The sequence below is a fragment of the Castanea sativa genome, chromosome 10, assembly GCF_040712315.1.
Source record: "Castanea sativa cultivar Marrone di Chiusa Pesio chromosome 10, ASM4071231v1".
Taxonomy (NCBI): Eukaryota; Viridiplantae; Streptophyta; class Magnoliopsida; order Fagales; family Fagaceae; genus Castanea; species Castanea sativa.
Genome location: NC_134022.1, coordinates 37664474 through 37691214, shown reverse-complemented (window position 1 = coordinate 37691214; position 26741 = coordinate 37664474). Strand labels below are relative to the sequence as shown.

Here is a 26741-nt window from a genome sequence, read left to right as displayed (position 1 = left end):
AGGAATTCAGAATAATTTTTGGAATATCTCCAACTTGCCAACCCAAAAAGTAACGCATACACTATCATCATCTTGCCTGGATCAATCATATTGAGCCACATAAACTACATGCAGATGCAGATGCAGTACAATAAATAAGAGTGCTTGACTCTACTCCTCTCATCACCAGAATGAATCTTGAGATGAATAAAGCAAACCTCCATAAAGGTTGGTTTGACGTAAGAAACTTAAATAATGCCCGTTTTTATGGTGAAAGTATTTTGAAACTCTGAATATAGCCATTCTTTCATTCACAGGACAGAGAAGTAGCTAGCTAGTTTGCTAGGGGGCAAAGGAAAAAGAGTAGTATATGGAGAGTGCCATTGATTCAGAATTCCAACATGAGGTATGTGAATCTGGTTTGGATATTAATATTGACAGACAAGCTGCGAATGGAGAACTAGATGATGATGGGAAGCCCAAAAGAACTGGTAATGTTTCTCTGTCCCTCTGATCTCTTTCCAAAGTCCATGGATGCTTGTAATACTTTTATCTAGTTATTTATTTGATTGTTTTGTGCCTGTATCATTGTATTGCCGTCTCTCTCATTTCTGACCAATTCCCATGGATATCATATTATTTATTCTTCCCTATTTACCAAAACACATATATGTTTATTAATTAGCTCGAATGAATAGAAATGGCCAAGAATCTGCGTAAGACATGTACAGTACAGATGTACTCTTTCTTTTTTATTTTGGCTATAAAAAAAAATAATAAAAATAAGAAGATCGCAAATATGGTCACTGTTTCCGCACCACTTAAACAGTTAAACCCTGTCATTACGTCATGGTATGAAACAATTTGGCCACTAATTAGACTTGCCGCTACTCCACCTACAACTCACAGACTAATGTACACTTACTATATATGTTGGAAGGCGGAACCTTCAAAACATAGTCTTTTCCATTTCATAAACTGTCCATTTTATTCATTATATGGTTTATAGACTGTGTTTGATAAAAAATTAGAAAAATAACCGGGGGATGTCATCAATGTTATGGGTGAAGGTTCATTAATGTCAACCTATATATAGATTAGAGATATAGATGTCATCAAGCTTCATGATTTGTCCTTTGTGCCAGATTACTTATGGGCTTTAATGAGAGCAGTTGGGGTGAGTCAAAAAAGAGTAAAAGTTCTATAATTGAGAATAATATAGATATAAAAGTGCTAAATTATTATGAGTCAGGTTAATAGGCGTTTTAGGGCATAAATTATATTAAAAAAGTTTTAACACTATATTTATGAGAAATATAAAAATTATTAACGAAATTAATTAATTTGTTTCTAAAAATAGTTCATAAACCAATGCCCTTAAAGCATTCATTAATATTTTCCTATTATTATTAGTGTCTTATTCCTAAATGTGAAAATTAATAAACCCTATACCTTTTAAAGAATTTTGTAGTTTAATAGCATAATTTATTCTCCATTATTATCATAATTAGAGTTCAAATCTCCAATTCTTTATAATTATAACTATTAAATTATAAAAAGAAAATGATAAAATAATTATTAAAAAAAACAACAAACAACTAATGCCCACCCTCTATTTTGATCAGTTTTGGTCTATTTCTATCAATTCGGTCTACTTCAATCCATTCGGTTCATTTTGGCACACTTACTTCTTCTTCTTTTTTTATAGATAACTTTGGTAAATTTACTTAAAAATGAGAAAAGACAAGTTTGAATTAAGATTACCCATTCAAAATCGGAATTTATTAAAAAATATAAATCTTAGACTTATTCCAAATTCTTTTAAATTTTAGATCCACACACCTATAATATGAACTCACTCACACTTTAAGAGAACCCCACTTCATGACATGCCCCTCGATAAGGGGTAATAATTAGATAGTCTTGGAGCAGTGTTTTGTGCTCTCACAAAGTGGGTGGGCCCCATGGTGAGACCCACCATGGGGCTCACCCACTTTGTGAGAGCCGAAACACTACTTTAGGACTATCTAAGTTTTTCCCCTCAATAAGAGGTGAAAAATATTTAATGCAACAACATTAAGGGTAAAAGAGATGGAAAATACAAAAGCTAATCAGCTTTCTACTCGACCAAATAGTAAAATGTCCGATTAGGATATGTGGGAAAGAAGCTCCTCACATGCTTCAAGATGACTTTCGTTTCATATGCCACCTTGCAAGATCCCAATAGGATTGAAAGGCTATGAATGTCAAATGGTTCTATAAGCGCTTTCAACCGCTTCCAAATAAGCAGTAAGGTCTAAAAAATAAATTACAATTCTTTTTTTTATTAAATGACAATGAATATGATTGGTGTTACGTCAACAATAATATAATAAAATAATAGATAGAGTTCTTAATTAATTTTTTAATAAGTATTTGAAAATTGACACGAGAGTTAATTTAAGATTTAAAAATGATTAATTCAAGCATTTTTGCATGATATACTTAAAATTTGTATGAGATGCAGGGACTGTGTGGACTGCAAGTGCACATATAATTACTGCTGTGATAAGCACTGGGCTTCTCTCACTTGCCTGGAGTGTGGCACAACTCGGATGGATTTTCGGCATAAGCATTGTCTTAATTTTTGCAGCGATTACATTATATACTGCCAATCTTTTAGCAGATTGTTACAGGTGCCCAGACCCAATTTCTGGGACGCGAAATTACACATACATGGAGGCTGTCCAAAACATCTTAGGTAATTTTAAAGCATACACCAAAAATTGTAAACTTAATACCAACAGTTTCATTGTCTAAATTTATTGAAATTGCCATTTTCCTTTTTATTTTCTAAATGATTAGGTGGAGAAATGTACATGGCTTGTGGATTGGTCCAAAATATGAGCCATATTGGAATTTTGATCGGCTATACCATAACAACATCTACAAGCATGGTGTAAGTTTCCCTCTGCATATATGAAAAGTGAAAACTGCTACACTTTCCCTAGCAGTATAATTGTGTTGAGACCTATCTAATTGTTACTAAATGAGTATTGCTGCACATATTAATTGCAGGGCTATACATAAATCACATTGCTTCCACAAAAGAGGCCATGAAGCCCCATGCAAGTTTTCCAACAATCCATACATGATTGCATTGGGGATTTTTGAGATTTTCTTGTCTCAAATCCCAAACTTTCATGAATTGTCATGGCTGTCCAGTGTGGCAGCAATTATGTCTTTCGGTTATGCGAGTATAGGGATTGGACTTTCCTTTGCAAGGGTCATCTCGGGTAATGTTCATTCTTTTTCCTCCTTCCTAATTTCTTTTGGCACAGTTATTGACAAGTTCCACACATCCAAAAAAAATATATATAGACAAGTTTTTCTTTTTAATTATCACAAAACATTATATGATCATGTAGAGAAAATGTCAAAGTTTTCATTCAAATGGTTTAGAGGAATCGCATCTAATTTATTGAAATGACTATATACATTTATTTTAATCACATCATTCATTACATTATCTAATTAAGCAAGTTAATGACTACGAATTAAATAGGCTATTGGATTAATACTGCATGTTGAAGGTCTTTTTCATCACCATGTAATAGTTTGAAGGAAAATTCTCCCAAAATACATATAAAACTTCTCCAATTATGTACTCCATGATCTCATCTATATTTTGTAAGTACCCAACCCTGTGAAAATGTACCTCATAGACACTCATGAAATATATATATATATTGGAGTATATTAAATATGAACTAGCAGGATATTAAAAACTGGGATTTGTACAGGGCCAAGGGGGAGAGCCACTATGACTGGGGTGGAAGTAGGGGTTGATGTATCTCAATCAGGAAAAATTTGGAGAGTGTGCACAGCAATGGGAAACATCGCACTTGCTTGCGCATATGCTTTTATTGCGATCGATGTCCAAGTAAGACCTACCACTCTCTCATTATTTTTTTCATTGATCTCCCACACTCCCCCCCGCCCCCCTCCCCTTCCCTTTTCATTATTGCATTTGCAATACTCAAAGTCTGTTAGAATTATAATTAAGTAATTAAATTAACTATTTTTTAACAATTTAAAATTTTTGGATAATTGGTAATTTATATAGTATCAGAGTAGAAAATCTTGAATTCAATTTATGTTTTAACTCTACCTCCTATTTAAAATATTAAAAATCTCACTTGTTGGACCTTATTTGTTATGGGGGAAATTATGCCCACAAAATGAAAGGAATTGTTAGAATTATAGTTTAGTAATTAAATTCATCACTTCTCAATAGTTTAAGTTTTTTGAACAATTAATAATTTAACAAAATTAAATAATTTATAATAATATCAAAATTTAAAGCCATTCTTTTTACAAGTAAATAAGTCGTAAGATGATCTTTGGATTTCTTATTTCAAGCAAATAAGTTTAATTATATTACAAGAAAATTTTTTACATTCATTTCCTGTGAATTATATTTTCAGGACACGTTAAAGTCATCACCTCCTGAAAATAAAGTAATGAAGAAGGCTAACACAATAGCTATCTCGACCATGACAGTATTCTTCCTCATGTGCGGTTGCCTTGGCTATGCTGCATTTGGGAACGAGGCACGAGGCAACATGCTGACTGGCTTTGGGTTTTACGAGCCCTTCTGGTTGATAGACTTGGGCAATATCATGATTGTGGTGCACCTATTGGGATCATATCAGGTTCTTTCTTTCTAGCATTCCAAATCCATGCTTAATTTTTATTTTATTTTCTTGGATAACATCTAATCTTTTTAATAAAAGTCCTCAGAACTCGCCTCTAACCAATAAAATTTACGCGCAACTGATCTTACCTACTAAAACTAGTTATCCGGTAATCCAGAGACATTCACCTTGAGAAGCTAAAATCATGCTTCATAACTTAAAATTAGCCAAACTTATGATTCAAATTTTCTACACAACATTATAATTTCAGACCATCTTAGCATCTAGTTCCCCCTCTCCATCAAATATAAATGTGGATTTTAGTTGGTTTTGGACCTTTTGGTAAAGTTCTTTGAGCTCGAATCTTGCCTATATAAGAAACCTATCGGTATTTTTTTCTAAGTAATTAATATTAATTATATTATGGAAAGGATGTCATAAGTTCACATATATTGTAACTACACAAAAAATAATGTGGGTTTTATATGTGGAACTCACATATGATACTCACCTTTATAAAAAAGAAAAAGAAAAAAAAAAAGAATTTGTAGTATATCAGGTGCATTGAATAATTTCACTCATGTTTTCATTTTGGTTTTAATATACAATGTAAAATTAAGCAATAATTTTAGAATTGCAAAATTTTTCACAATCGTATGCATGATTTATTGTGACTGGTGTATAATAAATGTCATGTGACTACTAAACCCATATAAAAATTATGTTATTTTAATTACAACTTGATATCTTAACAAAAAGAAAAATTTGTCTCCCTAGCGAGTTGAAAATTAAGTTGTTAGATGATCTTTCATATTGAATATTTGTGGACAGGTAATTGGGCAACCAGTCTTCCGAATGTTAGAATTATGGGCTAGCATGAGGTGTTCTAACTCAAAGTTCGTAGCTGTGGAGTACCCATTAAACATTGGCAAAATAAGATTTAGCATCAACTTCTTAAGGCTAATTTGGAGAACAATTTTTGTGGTGATAATAACAGTTCTTGCCATGGCAATGCCCTTTTTCAATGAGATGCTTTCACTTCTTGGAGCCATTGCGTTCTGGCCAGTTGCAGTCTACTTCCCAGTGGAGATGTACATTGCTCAGAAAAAGATTAGGAAACGAACATTTCGGTGGTTCGGGCTTCAAATCTTGAGTTCGTTTTGCTTTCTCGTTTCATTGGCTGCAGCATGTGGTGCCATCCAAGGATTAAATAAGGGTCTTCATGCTAGCAAGCCTTTCCAGTTCAAACAGTGATTCAGAACCTATAAGCAACTATGATCAATAAGCTGCTATGTTTATATTTAACTATTTAAGAGACATGTAAGGATTTTCTTTCTCAATTTCTTGGTTCCTTATAGTGTGGTGAAATTGGGAAACGATCTTGCCTCTCAATTTGTGCACCAAAGTTCTCACAAAATAATGAAACTATTGTGCTAATTATGTGGTTACCGCTCCAATATTATCATCATGTATTCTTCATTTCCTTTTCTTTTCTTTTTCTTCTGTTGATACTTGATCCATGAATTCCACCTATAATTTTTTTTTTTTAACAGAATAAAAGCTATCTCCTCGGCTTGCTGACTACTAATTATGAACATCATTTGGTCGTCAAAGGCTTTGTAGTTTCACTGGTACTTTTAAGCATTTCTATTAAAGACGTCCAGGTGTGAATTTCTAACCCTCCAACTACTAAATTATAAAAAATAAAAATAAAAAAGAGAGAGAGAATATCATTTGGTTAATGACCACTCAGAAGTTAATCGAGAAAAGACAATTGTACGTCTGAATATAGCTTATAGTCATAACTTATATGCTAATAGACCCTTAGGGGAGAAAAAAAAAAAAAAAAAAAAAAAAACGACAACAACTACAACAATCAAATGGAATTGGAAACATACTAAAATTTAGAAACACATGTTATTGGCATCAAGTATTTAATAAAGCATGTAGAATTAATTTTTAACTTACATAATAATTTAGGCTCGAGTACATGGCTTGACAAAATGGCAATCTTAAGAGTAAGCAGTGAAAAAGGGATGTGGTGCAAACTTTCTCTATACGGTTCACTCACCACGAAGTATTTAGGGCTTTTCTGTGTGGGCTCTACTCAGACCAAGCCCAACAATAACAGTAACAAATGAAATTGAAAGGGTTTTGGGCCTCCAAGTCCCAGGGATGGCACTGTAACCTTTGGATTCAATGCCAAATAAAATGGCAACCTACCACAATGTATTGGGCATCAAAACAAAGCAAAAATTTTCATTATACGTTATTGGACTTTTCTGGATCAACATATTAACAAGCTAGCTACCCAAGGTAAGATCTACCTGGCCTAAATGTGTACTTCCCTAAATCTCGCCTAAGATTAATCTTACTTTTCTAACTGCTAAACCAAACATTAATTACCCAAAATTTCGATCGATTAATCTCAGTAGTACTGAGCATTAAATGCCCAAAAACCCTGACCTACCCTATCCCCCAAGAGCCTCACTTTCACCTGTGCAAGCACTCTACATGAGATGGTATAACATAATATCTTTTTGCCTACCCCAAGTGAGAAAGTTGGTCATCATCTATTTTCACAAACAAATCCCCATCCAAAAAGTTCAAAGTCCTATTTGGTTTTAGCATCACTCAAAATTCAGTTCTCACAACTCAGTTCTCATAACTCAATATTCTAACTCATATCTCATTTCAATTCCCTAACTCAATGTTCTTCTTCAAATGCAAGACCTAGAGACAAAAGAAGAGTTCTGGGATGAGCAAAGCAAAGAAGTAAAAAGAAGAGGTGTAGTGTTAGCATGTTTGTATGTGTGGAGTACTAATGAGCATAAACTAATTTCAAAAAGAGTCGTTGGCCTTAACTATGGTCCAACTTGATAGAGACAAGTCATGAGAATGTATCTCACTTATTGGTTATTTTTATAAGATTGCCACTGTAACTCAATTATCATCTAAAAAAATTGTTCACAATTTACACAACTCAATCTCCCCTTAGTATAAATACAAAAGGATACCCTAAATTGAAACAGGCAATACTTCATCAATTTTTCAAATAATTATTCTGCATTAGCCTTATAATCGCATAAATCTTTCTTCACAAAGTCACTTTTCCTTCCCATTGATTTAAAGTTACCATTTACTTAACAACAAGAGAAAGGAATAACACATCAGGTTCTCCCCCGCCCTAACTTATATTCTACCTGTACTTTATTGATTGACCTCGATTGTGCTCTAATTTTAGCATTATTTCTACTAGATACAGTTCTATTTGGATAAGTAATCCTCTTCATAGATTTAACAATAATTTGGTTAACATGGTCAGTAAATTTATGAAATTTAACTAGTTCACTTTCCAGTCGTATTAAATATTAATACTAAGCCCACAGGTCACTGGATGAATCAATTCAGGCCATATTGGAAGCGATATCTTGCTCTGCCTCTCTCTTGTGTTTACAGGGATTGCCCGATAGTAACTAAAGGACTGGAAAGTGAACAGTCCTAATGAGTAAATTTAGCAAGAGTTTTGGGTTACAAAAAATGTCCAACAAAGAGACAAAAAAAATCAATGAATTTCTAATGAGTATGGATGAGGTATTATTACGGTGCACATGACCGGAGCTTTATTGTCATATTCTTCAATTTGAATTATATGTAACTTCTTCTAGATTGATGCCATAGATTATGTGTGCTTAAACAATTAGCTTCTATGACCATTCTATGGTATATGTTTCACTAGTCGCACGAGAGTTAGTAAGGAGCAGGGGGGAAATTGGCAGGACATTAAAGTTGCCTACTTGCCTTTCTTCTAGGTGTTTCATGTTTGATCCATTGTACAATTGATACCTCCTTTTTCTTTCTCTGTTTTTCCTGCTCCACTTTGACCTTGCGTAGCCTAAAATTGAATTTTGGGTTATTTGAACAGACTACAATGACTAAAATGTTATAAGGTATCATTAACAAAAAGAATCGACTAAAATTACTCGGGAACTTACTCTTTTTTAGCGTAAAATTTACCAAGGAGGAAGCGAATAATACAAAACCTACCCCAATAAGTTAAAATTTGGATAGTCATGTCACCATAGTGGACATGACCATAGTTAATAGGATTAATTCCTATGAAATATAGATTACATTTGAGTGAACTCCAAAAGACTAAAAGAATATAACCTCTTTTATTTATGTAACTCGTGGAAATAGAATATCTTTTTCCTTTCCATCTTTCTCTCAAAAGCTTTTAAATTTTTTCCTATAGATTTTAGGCTGTGGATGCTGTGCGACTTCTCTAGTAGCAAGCAAACACCATAAGCAACAACCGTTCAGATCATGGAGATATGAATTACAACGTGGAAAAGCTGTACACATGATCCTACCCTATAGGTTTCCTTACATAGTGGAAACATGCTCTGCTTACTAGATTGGTGCCAAGATCAAATTTTTGGAATTGAGATTTTATGAGGAAGTTATTATTATTGTTTTGTCTTGCTACAAACTTTGATCTCTGTGTATATTTATTATCATAGTACGAGTTACACTATATTCATATATTCCCTCCACCCCCCAATATATTGGAGATCACAAATTGGCCCAGCCTAGTGTCAAATTCTCAGAGCTCAGGAGGTTGCAAATTGTAAAACACCATCATAAAGTTGATCGTGGAGTGGAATGCTCTCACTGTTTAAAGAAAGATGGAAATATTATCCAAATTAAACCAATGGAATTAGTATAATTTACTTATCTTCTTAAAAATAAAAGTATAATTTACTTAAAATTAACTCATTTTTATTTCACTGAGATAACTCAAGTTAAATGTAGGCCTCATTTGATAATGGTGTTTAAACAACAAAAATTATTATTTAAACATTACAACACGTATTTTTACACTTGTTTTACAAAATTCAAATAATATTACTAAAAATCTCTTAACAAACGGCCGTATTGTGTTTGGTGTTGGCTCTAATAAAAAATCATAATAGGTGTGGTTGGTATAGAGCCTTATGGAAGGGAGAGCAATCAGTGGACACGGGAGACTAGTATTAAAAATACGGAAGCCGGCCCGGAAACATCCAAAAAGTATTTAATCCTCTCGAAGTTTGACTAATAACGAGTGGTATATACTCAAAAAACCACATGAAAGAATAAAGAAATTAAAAAATAAAAAACCAGCGAAAAAGAATCAATAAAGAAATCAAGAGAATTTCTGGGTAAGCAAACATACAATTTGTCTTCTATTAGATCTAAGTAGTATCTAACAACCCATTTGGCAGCATTACTTTGAAGTCAACTTTATACTGGAGTTTGAACTTTGAATATTCTGGGCTAGAGCAAAATAACAAATTCTCTTAATGATAAAAGACTCGTATTTTGTGTGGGCCTGCATATTAATTCAGTCTAAACCCAATAAATTACAATGGACATAAATGTATTAGTTGCTATTAGGTTTACTTCTTTGTAGTAATTCTTCATTTATGTACAGATCACATCAGTTTCTGTAATTTTATAAATGGATTTTAAATTTGCAATACAGCGGCTCTAATTTTTCTTTTAGATATTCTACTTGTAGGGAATTTTTACGAATTCCTAAATCTGTGAGAAACAAAAAAATAAAAAAAAAAAACACACGCCAAAGAAAAATAATCACACGTACAGGATAGTATTTACGTAGTTCGGCAATTTGCCTACGTCCACGGAGTTTTTCACTATTATCAAGAAAAATACAAAGTGCGTCTACAGTTCTTTTTTCTCTCTCAAAACCGACTACACAAAACCCTAATCACAAAAACTGAGTTTTATACCTCCTGCGCACAGGATTCACAATGGGCTACAAAGCCTCAGAAAATCTCCCATTAAAAACCACGCAACATTATTCAGGTCGAGTCGGGTTGTCAACCAAATCAAACATAAATTAGGCTCCACAAAGCCCAACACTACTTTTTGCTAACAAAAGGTTGTCATTGATTAGTGACTGTAATCAGTAATCCCATAGATCTCATCTCAATACTCCAGAACTCAGTAATCCCATAGATCTCATCTCAATACTCCAGAACCAGAAGTACATTGTATCTAGCTACATTTATATTAGATAAAAGATGCAGATGACCTTTTCTTTTTCTTTTTTCCTAGTGGCCAACTGGCCATAATCTTAGATTTGTTGAGAGACTTTTATTCCTTCCGTCCATGACAAAATACATATTCTTTTCCTTTTCTCTTTCACATTCTTTATTCTCGTACTTTTAAGAACTAAATGATTAAATGAAGGTCTAGACACCACCATAGGTGAGTGATCCAATGGCAAAAGTTTACTCCCATAGTTTTATTCAAATCCACATCTTATATTCAAATCCTTGGGAGCACAAAGTATTCAGGTAATGCTACCAGGATTAAGGTTAAGATATGGCTAAACACACCTAACAAGGCACTTATAGTGCATGATGATACAAGAAATCAGTGAGCTGATTGTGTAGTGCCAACCAATGACCCTCTAATGATTAAATTAGAATCTCACAAAAGATCTCCAAAAACTCTAAATATGTAAGAGTTGAGATTTTTTTTAAGTGTATCTTGAAATGAAAAAAGTCTGGTCTTTATATAGGAGATCTTGAATGGATCGTGTTTCTCTTGATTCTCACCACCTCCCTTATAGGAGGAGTGAATATGGAATTAGTAGGAGCAAGATATATACTTGGAAATCATTCCCATGTTCTTTGTAGTGGGTTGGAGGAGTGATCTTCATCTATGATATCTAAGTAATGATTTGGTTTGTGTGACTATGGAGTGACTGTCATTGTGGACAAGTATGCTTTAGACATGTCATGTGATCATGACGGTTTGTTGATAACTTTTACCTTTAGACAGGTTACATTCATTATGGACATGTGTTTTGGACGAGTGTTGCTTTTAATTACTCATCAATGCACATTTCTGCACTTAAGCCTCTCGGGGCTATGATTCTTTATATATATATTTTAAGTTTTTTGTAATGGAGATGTAAAATTTTTGTCCAATAATTTTGCCCATTAGGTCGCCTCTTTTTAGGATGAATCTGTTAACATCTCTTCTCTATTTCATTGAGTCTTTCCTCATGAAGTTAGAGATGGGAATAGGTCATTTCCCCCTTCTTGGCGTACACTTGTATTAAAAAAAAACTCAAACAAACAAAACGATGCTATAGAGTATAGACTAGCTAATCCATGCTCTTTGGCGGCGGACTATCTAATAGGGTAATTTGTAATTGTAATACACATTGTGATATAATATTATATTTGGGTAATACGATAAATATAATATTTTTCACAATAATTTGTACAACAATTATATTAATAAATTTTTATAAGATTTTATATATGCCCACTTTTTTCTCTTAAGCCTAATCTCTTGTACTAAACTTCCAGAACAATGATCCCAAAGTTTTAATATTATAAACCATTTGCGACTAACTTGAAAAATTTTATATTAAAAAAAGAACTACACGCATGATTTTTTTTTTCAGTCTGCTGTATAATCACGCACGCATGCACTCTCCATCTTATTAAAACAAATTCTCTTTTTTTTTTTGGACGTAATATTATTAAAGGTAGATGTTGCTTAAAATAAATAAATAAAAATTAGATTTTAGAATTATTAAATTATTTATTTTCATTGATCAAAACAAATTATTACTAAGGCTATAATTCAACTCTGTTTCTTTTCTTTTTTTTTCACCATTTGATACAAAATTTCATGAAGTTCATATAATCATCATCAAATGTTTAAGTTTTAAGTTTTTGTAGTTTAAAATTATACATAAAAAATAACTTTATAGATCAAATAATAAATAATAGCTGATTGGTAGGAAATTTAAAATGTAAAAAACATATAATTCAAAAATTAATATTTCAAAATATGTAACCATATTAATTTTTTAGTAGGAGTTGTAACTTTATACTAAAACTACATTTGTAGTCAAACTTAAACCTTATTAATATGTTAATAAATTCTTCAATTTTAACAAAGTCATTATTTATTACCACCAAATATGGGCGGCTTATTTTTTGTCACGTTTTGATGTTCCTCTTTTTAGGCAATTTCTTTCTTATTTATTATAAATAAATGTTTTTTAAAATATCATTTTTTTTAAGATGTAATTCATTCAAAACTCCTTTATTAAACAAGGTTTCTTTTGTTATCAAATAAAAGACTAAGATGAAATCCTATGTTCTTTGCCTAACAATAAAAAAGAATAATCAAATCTTACCCCATCTCCCTTTTATTTAGAAAATAAATAAACAAAGATATCAAGTAGACTCCATTTTTTAGAATAAAGGGGAAAGTATAACCAAAAAAAAAAAACTTAACAGATTTATCTTTGTGACAAATTACATCTAATAATTTTGATTCTCAAATTAAAAATAATAAATTCAATACTTTCAAATGTGATTCTTCAAACCCCCACACTTTTATTATTGTGCCAAACACCTAACGGACGCTCTTAGGGCATTGGTTAACAATTCATTTTTTTTAAAAAAAAAATTATGGAAAAAAAAAAACAATTAATATTTTGACAGTTTTTTTTTCATTTTTCATAAAAGTTGTGTCAAAACTTTCCTAAAATAAATTATTAATCATTACTCTAAGGGCACTCATTAGCATGACCCATTATAATAAACTTAAGACTATCATTCAACACAATGATGAAAGTATGAGATTTAAACTGGCACATTTAAAAGTATAAGTTTCAACTTTCAATTAATCACTTCTCACTAAGCTAAACAAACCACAAAACCAAGTCATAATTTTTTTGAGTGTAAAACTAAGTCATAATAACCCAATATAGAGTCAAAAAACTAATCAAGATAGTGTCCTAGTCTAGGCGGAGAAGATGGACCTTAACATTAAACACTCAGCAAAATAATTTATAAAAGAAATTCAGAAATTAAACTAACTGAAATTATAGAAAGATAGTTAGAACACCAACTGGGAACCTTTGTATCACTATCTACAAATCGTGCCGTTGAAGTCGTTGTTAGGTCCACCAGAAAGCGATGATACAGACAGCAAATACATACGTCCTAGAACAAAACTCCAGAGTGTTGACTATGACTATTCTTTATCTGACAAACCACTTATTTTCAGTGCCATATGGTACGTGATTAACGCACAAAGTTTTTGGATCAGTTCACGTGTATCTCAAAACAAATGTGAGTTTACTTCACGACTCTATAAGCTCAGCTCACCACATTTGAATATTGACCGTTGGATTCCCCGGGAAAGTACTTAACCGGAGCAACCAAGTGAGTAACTGACTCCACCCAAAATGACGAAACTACCCTTGCCATTTCTCAAAACCCCACTACCCCTCCTTATCCTTCTCCTCATCTCCATACCCTTTCGAGTAAATTCACAATCCCAGAACACCGAACAAGCCATCCTACTCGGCCTGAAACAGCAGTGGGGTGATCCACCGTTTATCCAGTCATGGAACTCCTCATCCTCACCGTGCAAATGGCCGGGGATCGAATGCACCGAAGGTTCGGTCACCATAATATTCCTCCCAAAGATAAACATAACCAGAAAAATCCCATCAACAATTTGTGACCTCAAGAACCTGACCATCCTTGACTTGTCCTGGAATTACATACCAGGAGAGTTTCCAACAGTCCTATACAATTGTTCCAAGCTCCAATATCTCGATCTCTCTCAAAACTATTTTGTGGGTCCAATCCCAGAAGACATATACCGGATTCAAACTCTCCAATACATAGACCTCGGAGCCAACAATTTTTCAGGCAATATCCCAAAAGGGATCGGGAACTTGACAGAGTTGAGAGAGTTGAAACTCTATCAAAACCAGTTCAACGGCACGTGGCCAAAGGAAATTGGTAACTTGGCCAAGCTTGAAAATTTGAGCATGGCTCATAATGATAAGTTTGTGCCTACAGCTTTGCCAGAAGAGTTTGGACGGTTGAGGAAGTTGACGTATTTGTGGATGACAAGTTCTAATTTGATTGGCCAAATCCCAGATTATTTTTCGAATTTTTCGAGCCTGGAGCACTTGGATTTAGCAAGGAACAATTTGGTAGGTACTATTCCTAGTGGTTTGTTCTTGATAAAGAGTTTAAAGTTTGTGTCTCTCTTTGCTAATAGATTGTCTGGTGAGATACCGAGCTCGATTGAAGCGTCATTAAGTTTGGAGAGCTTTGATGTTTCTGCAAACAACTTGAATGGTTCTATTCCTGAAGGTGTTGGAAAGTTACGAAATTTGACAGTGTTGCATTTGTTTGAGAATCAATTGACCGGTGAGATTCCAAAAAGCATAGGCCAACTACCACTGATTGATTTTCAGGTTTTCACAAACAAGTTGAGTGGAACTTTGCCACCGGAATTAGGCATGTATTCGAAGTTCGAAGCATTTGATGTCTCGGGGAATCAACTAAGTGGTCAATTGCCGGAACATTTATGCGATGGAGGTGCTTTGCAAGGACTGGTTGCATTTTCTAACAATCTCAGCGGGGAAGTGCCGAAATGGGTTGGAAATTGTCCTACTTTGCGTACAGTTCAGCTTCAGGGAAACAATTTCTCAGGTGAGGTTCCTTCTGGCCTTTGGACATTATTCAGTCTATCAACCTTGATGTTAGGTGATAACTTGTTTTCGGGTGGGCTTCCAAGTAAGTTGGCTTCGAATTTGTCAAGGGTAGAAATTCCTAACAACAGATTTTCAGGTGAAATTCCTGTTGGAATCTCTTCCTGGGTGCAGTTGGTTGTCTTTGATGCAAGCAACAACTTGCTATCCGGAAAAATTCCAGCAGAATTAACTAGTCTTTCTCATCTTGTTTCTCTTTTTCTGGATGGTAATCAACTTTCTGGTGAGCTTCCATCAGAGATCATCTCATGGAATTTATTAACTACTTTGGACCTCTCAAGAAATAAGCTTTCTGGCCAAATCCCAGGAGTGATTGGGTCTTTACCTCATCTCAATTACTTGGACTTGTCACACAACCAATTTTCCGGTGAAATCCCATCTGAATTTAGCAATTTGATGCTTATTTCACTCAACTTGTCCTACAACCAACTCTCTGGGAAAATCCCAGATCAGCTTAACAACCTTGAATATGAAAACAGCTTCTTGAATAATTCCAATCTGTGTGTTGGTAGTCCAATTCTAGACCTTCCAAGTTGTTACACCAAAACCCTTGATTCCAACAATAATAAAATGCACTCTATCTACCTTGCCACGATTCTAGTTCTTGTCCTTGTAGTTCTCCTAGTCACTGTTTTATTAAGCTTATATAAGTTAAGTAACTACCGGAGGAAAAAGCATCAACGCAATCTGGCAACATGGAAGCTTACATCATTCCAGAGATTGAATTTCACAGATTTGAACATTCTGTCGAATTTGACTGAAAACAACATTATAGGAAGTGGTGGATCAGGGAAAGTATACCGGATTCCCATTGACCATCCAGGCCAATTTGTTGCTGTGAAAAGTATTTGGAATAACAAGACTTTAGATCACAAGCTTGAGAAAGAATTTCTGGCGGAGGTTGAAATACTGGGCACGATTAGGCATTCCAATATAGTAAAGTTGTTGTGCTGTATTTCAAGTGAGAACTCAAAGCTTCTTGTTTACGAGTACATGGAAAATCACAGTCTGGATAGTTGGCTCCATGGGAAGAAGAGAAAATCATCAACAAGGATGAATTCAGCGCATCAGATGGTCTTGAATTGGCCAAGAAGATTGCAGATTGCAATTGGCACAGCACAAGGCCTAAGTTACATGCACCATGACTGTTCTCCTCCAATCATTCATCGAGATGTGAAGTCTAGCAACATTTTGTTGGATTCTGAGTTCAAGGCAAGCATAGCTGATTTTGGGTTAGCAAAGATGTTAGAAAAGCATGGAGAGTCCCGCACAATGTCTGCTGTTGCAGGCTCATTTGGTTACTTCGCCCCAGGTAAAAGCATCTTATTGATAATTTACTAGTTGTCTTAAAAGTTCAAGCATATAAAAACACTTATTTAGGAGTATTTAAAAATAGGTATGTTTAGTGTTTCATCCAATATCTAACACATCTGCACATATCCTTTTGTGATTCGCATTGCAGAGTATGCCTATATAACAAAGGTCAATGAGAAGATTGATGTTTACAGCTTTGGAATTGTACTTCTTGAACTCGTCACTGGAAGAGAACCGAATGATGAGAACATGAATCTGGCAGAATGGGCATTGCAGCACAGCAGTGACGAAAAGTCTATTACTGATGCCCTCGATGATGAAATCAAGGAACCGTGTTACTTGGAAGAGATGACTATGGTATTTAAATTAGGACTCAAATGCACTAGCAGATTACCTACAAATCGGCCTTCCATGAGGGAGGTTTTGCAGATTCTTTGCTGGTGTTCCCCTCCTAAAGCATACACAATTAAGGAGATGGAAAGCAACCTTGATGTTGCTCCTCTCCTTGGCAGTGTTTCTAGTAATTACAAGATCAATAGGGAAAATGTTGATAGCTTAGTTTAACACATTTGAACTCATGAATATTCGCACTCAAATGTAGGGAGTTTTGGTTACATTTTGAGGTACCAAAATAAGATATAAGGAAAATAAAACGCCATGTACTATTGTTGACATGACAAAATTTAGTTACAAAATTAGTTATAACCTTAGGTTACAAACTTATTTAATATCTTTTTATTAGAGATGAATTTTGACAAATCTACCATTGAATTACATCTTTTTCTTATATCCTTCATACTTGCAAAATTTCAAGAAAATCAAAGATCAATAGCTGTGTCATCAATAAATATTTTAAATTGCAAGTTTTTGTAATTTAAAATTATGCACAAAATGTAAGCTTGTAGGTTATATAGTAAATAATATCCAATTAACACAAAATTTAATATGTGTATCAAGAACATAAAGAACATGCAATTCAACTGTTAGATTTTCAAAATATGTTGTAATATTTATTTTATTGAGTTAGTTTGTAACATTAAGCTACAATCAATTTTGTAGCTAAATTATGTCCTAAGAAATATTAGCAATTTTCCATGAAATGATTTTTTCCGCTTATTTATAAGGTTTGCAACCATACAAAAAAGTGCGTTTGTTTTCCACAGTGGTTTCTACAACATCTAAGGATAGTGTAAAACCAGAGTTGGATGAGATGAGAGAGAGACAAAGAGAGATTGCAAGATAAACCATGGTTTAATAGAACTTTCAACTTATTACAAGGAAGCAAGCCTAAAAACTACAATGTTCGAGAAATTATTACAAGGAAGCAATCCAACAGGCTACAACAGTGAATGAAGTATTACAATGCCTAAAAAGAGATAAGGCATACCCCCCTCACTCAATTTCCTCTTGTCAAGAAACATTGCGCCCTAGTTCAAAAGATTCTTTCATCTACAGAAGGCTATGAAACTTCCCATTCCGTACCCACTAGGAAAAGTAGAATATAGAGACTACTCTTCAAAGCACCAATGAACTTCACACATTAATAGCCTTCTACAATGCTCTCAGCTTCAACAGCATAGCACAACAAAGCGATACCTAAAATCTAATGCTAACCCAAATCTAATGTATAGGCCTTTGTTGCTGGCCTAGCTCTCAGCTCGCAATATGGCACACAATGTGCACTGGGAAAATCCTAATGAAAGCCAGCAATTAATGTGGCACTTACCAAGTTGCCTGCTCCCTCCTTTTGTAGAAATGATCTATGTTTATTAACAATCACCTCCCATACCCTTACACCATGGACTTGAGCCTTAACCTGCCATAGAAGAGTCATACACAACAAACAGGACAGCATAAAGATATAATGATTTGCATTAAAAAAAAATTAAGTTTCAAAAAAATTCCTTATCACTAGCTTTTTCATAAATTCTAACCTAGCTCCATCTTCAGAAGTTATAACACCCCGAGCGCAATATTTGGCTATAAAAGACAAAAGTAGAGGCAAAAGAACAAGTTAGGCTACCAACAAGATACTAGAGACAAGAAACAAGAAAGGAGGGCTATGTATCTGAGCCTTAGACACAAAACATAGTCAGGTTCTTATGCACAATTACTGGAAACATAGCACGTATAGTGGTGTAGGACCTGCCACCACATATGCACTAGTTTGGACATTGTTTGTGCAATAGTTCAACATTATCAACTGATTATAAGGAAAAAAAATTGCAAAATTCCATAAGAATAACAGCAGGTGAAGGAGAATATAATGAAAACTACAAACAAGCTTGCCTTTTCTTTTTCTTTAAAAAATAAATAAATTGACTAATAAAAAACCAACCACATACAGAGAGGGGTGGGGGGAATAGTAAGTAAACCAGCTAATAGGGAAGCGCAAGAGAGAAAATTTTTTTGCAAAGATCTCCGACTCACTTGTCTCCAAAACTTCCATTTTTCTCATTGCCATCTGCTACAATGCCTAATCCAAAGTCTTCAAACGGAGAAACTCACCTCGCAACTGAGGTTTTGAGTATTGCAACTTGGTTCAAATACGCTTTCAGCATTTTCTTTACCCATTGTCTGATTGCATGGTTTGACTAATTCTTGAGCAGCATCAACAGCACCCTCTGTCCAATTTAGCAATCTCCCAGTAGATCTAGTCTCCACACTTTCCATGTATGCAATCCCAACTTTGTCCCCATTCAATCCAATCTGATATGTTTCCCCAGCAAGAGAATTAGGTACTTCACATGAAGTAAGCAACTCCCCCCTGGGTGAAGGTTTCTCCACTGCTTCAGTTAGCATTACCTCATTTCTAACTTCTGGAAAATTAGATTTACATACAAAAATTTTCTCTCTTAGGGTGACAGAGTCATGAACAACCGTTCCACCCATCTGCACATGATTTCCTATGATGCCCTCTTCATCCCCTCAACTAGCCACTGGATGACCTAACCTCAGCCACTACAAGAAAGTTTGCTATTTCAACGGTTGAAACCGTTGAAAAAAGTATTTTCGACAGTTTAAGTGACTGTTGAGAACCGCCACTAAAAACTATGTCGAAACTTTTTTTTCTACACCCTATGTGACCATCGAAAAATGTGATTCACCTTTATCAACAATTATTAAACGTTGAAATATTATTGAAAACTGTTGAAATATATGTTGTCTTGAGATATATTTCAACAGTTTGAAACCGTTGAAATAAGTTTTTTTTTTTTTTTTAAACTAAAGCAATACCCTTTGCTATGAGTGTCTTTTCAGTACCAGGAGGCCCATATAGCAAAATTCTCTTGGGTGGCTTCACTCCAATATTTTCAAAAAGCTGTGGATGCCTTAAAGGCAATTCCACCAACTCACGAATCTGATTTATATTTAAGAAATCAACATAAATCAGTAAAAAATGGAAGACGATGGTTGTGTAACACCAAAGTACTTAACCCAACTTATTTATCCACCATAAAGCAAAAGTATTAGTATTAGTAATTAGTACTGAAAAATATGGCAATAACACTACGATCACAATGTGGAAACTCTAAATTTGTAAACTTTAATACATTGGTGGTGGTGAATATAGATACTCCTGCATAGTTTAGGCCTATGATTCAAAACAATCATTGCAGTCCAACATACATAGCTTAGAGAACAAGAATTGTATATAAAAAGAAAGACAACCAAGAGAGTAACAGATTCACATTTTAATGTGTAGATGTAGAGCAAGACAAAAGTAATTTTCCTAGAAATTCTACCACCTGTACATTCTAATCATAACATATAGCAGTAATTTCATTCATATGACATCATAGTGAACCAAAGAATAATTAGAAAAGTAAAGAGGAAGTCACATGTTTACTTTGCACAAACCAAGAATTTTGGAAATCATCATCATGAGATCTGTTTTGCACTTGAAGCAAAGGGTGAATCAAAACTTGCAAAACATAACATTTGACAGACTACTGATAGCTCAGACTGTATCTACAAGAAGATGTATCCAGCCAAAATAGAATGAAAGTTCATACTTTCTCTACAAAACAGACTGATTTTTCGCTTCTATATACTTCCAACAACAACCTGCAATGGAAAGTTAACAAAAGATTCAATAATTAACTGTGAATTATTTCCATAACTTGTAGAAGAGTTTCGTCTCAAATATCAACATTGTACAAGCATAAGATTGAGCATAAAAGAATATATAAATTACCATATAGCACTTCCAGCCAGCTCTTCTCTTGCCATAGCTCCATAGTTTCCAGCACTTCTAGCCAACTCTTTTCTTGCAATAGCTCCATTGTTTCTAGCACTTCCAACTGATTCTTTTCTTGCAATAGCTCTGTAGTTTCTAGCACTTCTAGCTGATTCTTCTCTTACAAAAGTATCATTGTTTCCAACACTTCTAGCCATAGGTAGAATTCCTTCAAATTGTCTTAAACAAGGTTATAAAGAGTAGGAAAAAAAAACTCTTTCTCATAATGTGGCCTGCAATACATGAAAAACAAGAATTCTTAATTAAAATATTAAAAGCAAGCAAGAATGACAGTTCTATTCAACTTAAGAATTACTTGGGAAGGAATAATAAAGACCTGTAAGTCACTTTTCCCAGAAAGAGCAGAGACATTAACAATTCCATTATTAATAGTAGGCATATCTAAAGACATTAAGAGTTAATTAATAATTGTATTGCACTATATATCCTGCACTTCTCCTCTACAAAGTCCCCTTTTATATATAATTATATATTGGTTCTAATTACAGGATTTAAGTGTCCTATCACCTTTGCTATTCCCATCTATTGTGACAAAAAAATGTGTCATTCAAATTGCTAACTACAGCTTCGACAAACAGACCAACCATATCACTTGATGGAGTACTTTCTATTTTACTATAGCTAGTAGTACCTACATGTTGTACTACTAGATGCTCTGGACTCTTTATAGATCTTCTCCTACATTATTATGTATTCTACAATATATAAAATCACATTCTCTCAGCTCCAAACACAAAAGAGACCTCAGAAACAGCAAAGGTGCATCCAAAAGGTCAGCAAAAGAAAAACCCAGAAGCAAAAATTGCACAGAAACCTCACCAATAGCCCCAAATAACAAAAATTTCAAAACTTTACCTTCACAATTCAAAATTTTCAGTCATAGAAGCCATTGAACAAAAACCCCAAATTGCATTAAAGGGTGATTGGCAAACCCTAAGATTACACAGAATTGAAAATTCAAAACATATGTATGTGAAGATAAAAAATTGTTACCTGAGAGGAGGCAAGAAAGCGAAAGAGAGGTGTTGGGTGCAGAATCCAAACACAGAAAATGGATCCAATATGGCTAGAGATATCAGCTACAACACTTTCTAGCGAAAAAATAAAAATACAACACTTTTAATTAAAAATACATATGTTATTTTCATAAGGAATATAATTAACCTTGATGATGATCAAGAACAGAACTTTGAGAACAAAGAAACAGAGATAAATGTCCCACAAAATCACTTACTAAATTATAAATACACTCATGCAAAGTGAATACTCTCTCACACGATAAAAAAACTAGTAGCACACTAGATATGGCTCATGCATGCCTTTTTTTTTTTTTAATGTTACAAGTAAAAAAGAGAAGGGAAGGAAGAAAGAAAGTAGGTACCACTTCCTCTCCTCTTTCTGGGAAAAGAGAATTCCCTAACAATTCCAACAAGATTGAAGTTGAAGATTTTGCTCATCTTGCCAAACTCTTTGTATTCAAAATGTCTCTCTCTCTCTCTCTCTGATGAGAAACAAGTGCAACTGATGGGGTAGGGTTTATGTATATTTATTTATTTGATAAAGGGATCTCTCTCTCTCTCTCTCTCTCTCTCTCTCTAATTCTCAGTCACTGTCACTGACATACACAATAAATAAGTAGTCACAATAACTGACAGTGATAAGAAGGAAGGATGGGTTTAGTACTGCTACAATAAAGAGGAGGAAAAAACACCACACCACACCACGCCACCTCTATTAGTATTAATTAATGAGAATAATTATTACTCCTACTCCTACTCCTACTCCTACCGTATGATCCTTCCTAATTCAATTTGACAGACAACTTTGTTATGTTTGACGAACCTCAACTAGATTTATGTGGGCTTTTGTTACCTTACTTGGGAGGGATTGGGCCCATATTGACTATTGAGAATTCGGGGGCCGAAAAATTGGCTTCTTGAGCTTTTTGTTTTTAGTCTTTTGTTGGAGCCATGATCCCATGGGCCTGCTCTAAGGCTTCTTAAGTTTTTGCAATTTATACATGAGAGAGAGAGAGAGAGAGAGGGAAATATGGCTTGTTTATTAATTATATGGTCTTCTAATACGTGCTTGTCAAAGAAAAAATTTATTTGTGATACAAGTGGCAAGATACCAGCTTGATTTTGAACATTTCTCAATGTTAACTTTGTGCTTGCTTTAGGGTCATCTTTCTCAAATTTGAAATCATTGACCTTGTCAACTAAAGTTGGATCATTGCGTTTATCTGGTTCTTTTGTTTCATTCTCATACCCAGCTTCTTTACTAGATTTAGAAATGACCAAACCAGCAATTATTACGATTCCAATGATCAACAAAAGTTTCCAGATTGTTAAGTGACATAGCCGCCGCCTCTAGGCAAGGACAGCAATATCCATATTATAAGAATTTGAGCTCACTTCACTAGATTACAAAATGATCGGATATCAATCAAGCAAAGGCAGTTAAATTAATACTAGTAAAAATCATAATAGGGATTTCTAGAACAGAAGAACAAATTAAAAATCATAATACTAGTAAAAAGTTATATATTTGCATTTGTTCTGTAATTTTCTAACTACTGTAACCCAATCATACTTTCAAAGCATACTTAATGAATTAGAACTCATAAAGGTATAACCAACATGACAATTCACATCATAGCAAAGCATAAAATCTCTCTCTTATTTAAGTTTTATTTTTTCAGTTCAATATTAGGACATAAGTCATATCAATTGGTGCTAGAGAGACACCCTTCACCATTTAGTCCAATAATTATTTATCATTCTTGCTTATACGGCTATACCTTTAATACTGTGCACTCTCTGAACAACTAAACCTCAATTTCATATTCAATACCATCCCTGATCCCTCTATACATTTATGTCCTAAAGCCTAAAACAACCTTTAAAGATCAACTACATAATCTCTTTTAAATTTTACTTCTTCTGTAAAAGGGATGCATAAAGTTTGGCGGTGACAATTTAGATAATCCATGAATATTATAATAAGCATATTAGCAGTAAGTATTCTCTCAAGCATTCCAAATCCATGCTTAATTTTTATTTTATTTTCTTAGATAACATCTAATCTTTTTAATAAAGTCCTCAAAACTTGCCTCTAACCAGTAAAATTTATGCGCAACCGATTTCACCTGCTAAAACTAGTTACCCAATAATCCAGAGGCATTCACCTTGAGAAGCTAAAATCATGCTTCATAACTTGAAATTAGCCAACCTTATGATTCAAAATTTCTACACAACTTACATTCTAATTTCAGACCATCTCAGCATCTAGTTCCCCCTCTCCTTCAAATATAAATGTGGATTTTAGTTGGTTTTGGACATTTTGGTAAAGTTCTTTGAGCTCGAATCTTGCCTATATAAGAAACCTATCAGTGTTTTTTTCTAGGTAATTAATATTAATTATATAACGGAAAGGATGTCATAAGTTCAAATATATTGTAACTGCACAAAAAATAATGTGAGTTTTATATGTGGAACTCACATATGATACTCACCTTTATAAAAAAAGAAAAAATGAAGGTGTAATATATCGGGTGCATTGAATAATTTCACTCATGTTTTTCATTTTGGTTTTGATATACAGGGTCCATTTGGATAGAACTTATTGCTGAAAACTGAAAACTAAAAACTGAAAACACTGTAGCAAAATAATTTTTTAATGTGTAAAAAAACACTGTTCACTCTTTTTTTACTGTTCATATGCCTTGGTGCACTGTTCATGTCCCATTAACAGTGCACCAAGCGCTGGTCTTTAAAAAAAAAAAAAAATGCAAACGCAACAGGTAAACGGGGATCCAAACGGGCACACAATGTAAAATTAAGCAATAAGTTTAGAATTGCAAAAATTTTCACAATTGTTTGCATGATCTATTATGATTGGTGTATAATAAATGTGATGTGACTAATAAACCCATATAAAAATGATGTTATTCTAATTACAACTTGATATCTTAACAAAAAGAAAAATTTGTCTCCCTAGCTAGTTGAAAATTAAGTTGTTAGATGATCTTTCATATTGAATATTTGTGGACAGGTAATTGGGCAACCAGTCTTCCCCATGTTAGAATTATGGGCTAGCATGAGGTGGCCTAACTCAAAGTTCGTAGCTATGGAGTACCCATTAAACATTGGCAAAATAAGATTTAGCATCAACTTCTTAAGGCTAATTTGGAGAACAATTTTTGTGGTGATAATAACAGTTCTTGCCATGGCAATGTCCTCTTCGATGAGATGCTTTCACTTCTTGGAGCCATTGCGTTCTGGCCAGTTGCAGTCTACTTCCCAGTGGAGATGTACATTGCTCAATAAAAGATTAGGAAACGAACATTTCGGTGGTTCGGGCTTCAAATCTTGAGCTCGTTTTGCTTTCTTGTTTCATTGGCTGCAGCATGTGGTGCCATCCAAGGATTAAATAAGGGTCTTCATGCTAGCAAGCCTTTCCAGTTCAAACAGTGATTCAGAACCTATAGCAACTATGATCAATAAGCTGCTATGTTTATATTTAACTATTTAAGAGACATGTAAGGATTTTCTTTCTCAATTTCTTGGTTGCTTATAGTGTGGTGAAATTGGGAGACGATCTTGCCTCTCAATTTGTGCACCAAAGTTCTCACAAAATAATGAAACTATTGTGCTAATTATGTGGTTACCGCTCCAATATTATCATCATGTATTCTTCATTTCCTTTTCTTTTCTTTTTCTTCTGTTGATACTAGATCCATTCCATGCATTCCACTATAATTTTTTTTCTAATGGAACAAAAGCTATCTGCTCGGCTTGCTAACTACGAATTATCAACATCATTTTGGTCGTCAAAGACTTTTTTTTTTTTTTTTTTATACAAGATAGAATTTTTACTCTAGCCTAATCTATATGTATATGTGTGTGAAACTCCAACTTGGAGACTTGAACCCCGGCCCTTACTCCCCACACCCCACAAGCACTTATACTTGTGGAGTGACCAACGCACCAAAGGTGTGCGGTGGTGGTCGTCAAAGACTTCGTTGTTCAAGTGATACTTCTAAGTGTTTCTAATAAAGATGTCTAGAATATAAATTTCTTACCTTCAACTACTGAATTATAAAAATTAAAAAAATATGTATAATAAAAGAGAGAATATCGTTTGGTCAATGACCACTCAGAAATTAAATAATAAAAGACAACTGTACGTCTAAATATAGCTTATAGTCATAAATTATATGCAAATAGACCCTTAAGAAATTTTTTTTTTTTTTTTTTTAAAAAACAAACAAACAACAACAACAACAACAATCAATGGAATTGGAAACATACTAAAATTCAGAAACACAAGTTATTGGCATCAAGTATTTAATAAAGCATGTAGAATTAATTTTTTTGCTTCCATAATAATTTAGGCTCAAGTACATGGCTTGACAAAATGGCAATCTTAAGAGTAAGCAATGAAAAGGGAATGTAATGCAAACTTTCCCTACACAGTACACTCACCACGAAGTATTTAGGGCTTTTCTGTGTGGGTTCTACTCAGCCCAAGCCCAATGATAACAGTAATAAATGAAATTGAATGGTTTTGGGCCTCCAAGTCCCATGGATCAAGGATGGCACTGTAACCTTTGGATTCAATGCCCAATAAAAATCGCAATCTACCACAATGTATTGGGCCTCATAACAAAGCAAAACTGAAAAAGAAAAAATCTTCATTATACGCTATTGGGCTTTTCGGGGACCAACAAATTAACAAGCTTGCCACCCAAGGTTGCACAAAGATCTACCTGGCTTAAATGTGTATTTTCCTAAATCTCGCCTAAGATTAATCTTTGTTTTCCAACTGCTAAACCAAACATTAATTATCTAAAATTTCGATTCATCTCAGTAGTACTGATCATTAAATGCCC

At 33.9% G+C, this 26741-nt stretch overlaps 2 protein-coding genes across 2 annotated transcripts; both read left to right on the top strand.

Annotated features, from left to right (window-relative positions):
* Nucleotides 1-349: 349 nt before the first annotated feature.
* Nucleotides 350-5952, top strand: LOC142612473 (amino acid permease 6-like). Its single transcript, XM_075784561.1, has 7 exons — nucleotides 350-470; nucleotides 2486-2719; nucleotides 2824-2917; nucleotides 3037-3254; nucleotides 3762-3901; nucleotides 4446-4673; nucleotides 5487-5952. The coding sequence occupies exons 1-7, from the start codon at nucleotides 350-352 to the stop codon at nucleotides 5907-5909; spliced, it is 1458 nt and encodes a 485-aa protein (XP_075640676.1). The 3' UTR covers nucleotides 5910-5952.
* Nucleotides 5953-13791: 7839 nt separating this feature from the next.
* On the top strand, nucleotides 13792-17378 carry LOC142613727 (uncharacterized). Its single transcript, XM_075786200.1, has 2 exons — nucleotides 13792-16585; nucleotides 16736-17378. Exons 1-2 carry the CDS (start codon nucleotides 13948-13950, stop codon nucleotides 17149-17151), a joined length of 3054 nt encoding a protein of 1017 aa, XP_075642315.1. The 5' UTR covers nucleotides 13792-13947; the 3' UTR covers nucleotides 17152-17378.
* The last annotated feature ends 9363 nt before the right edge of the window (nucleotides 17379-26741 follow it).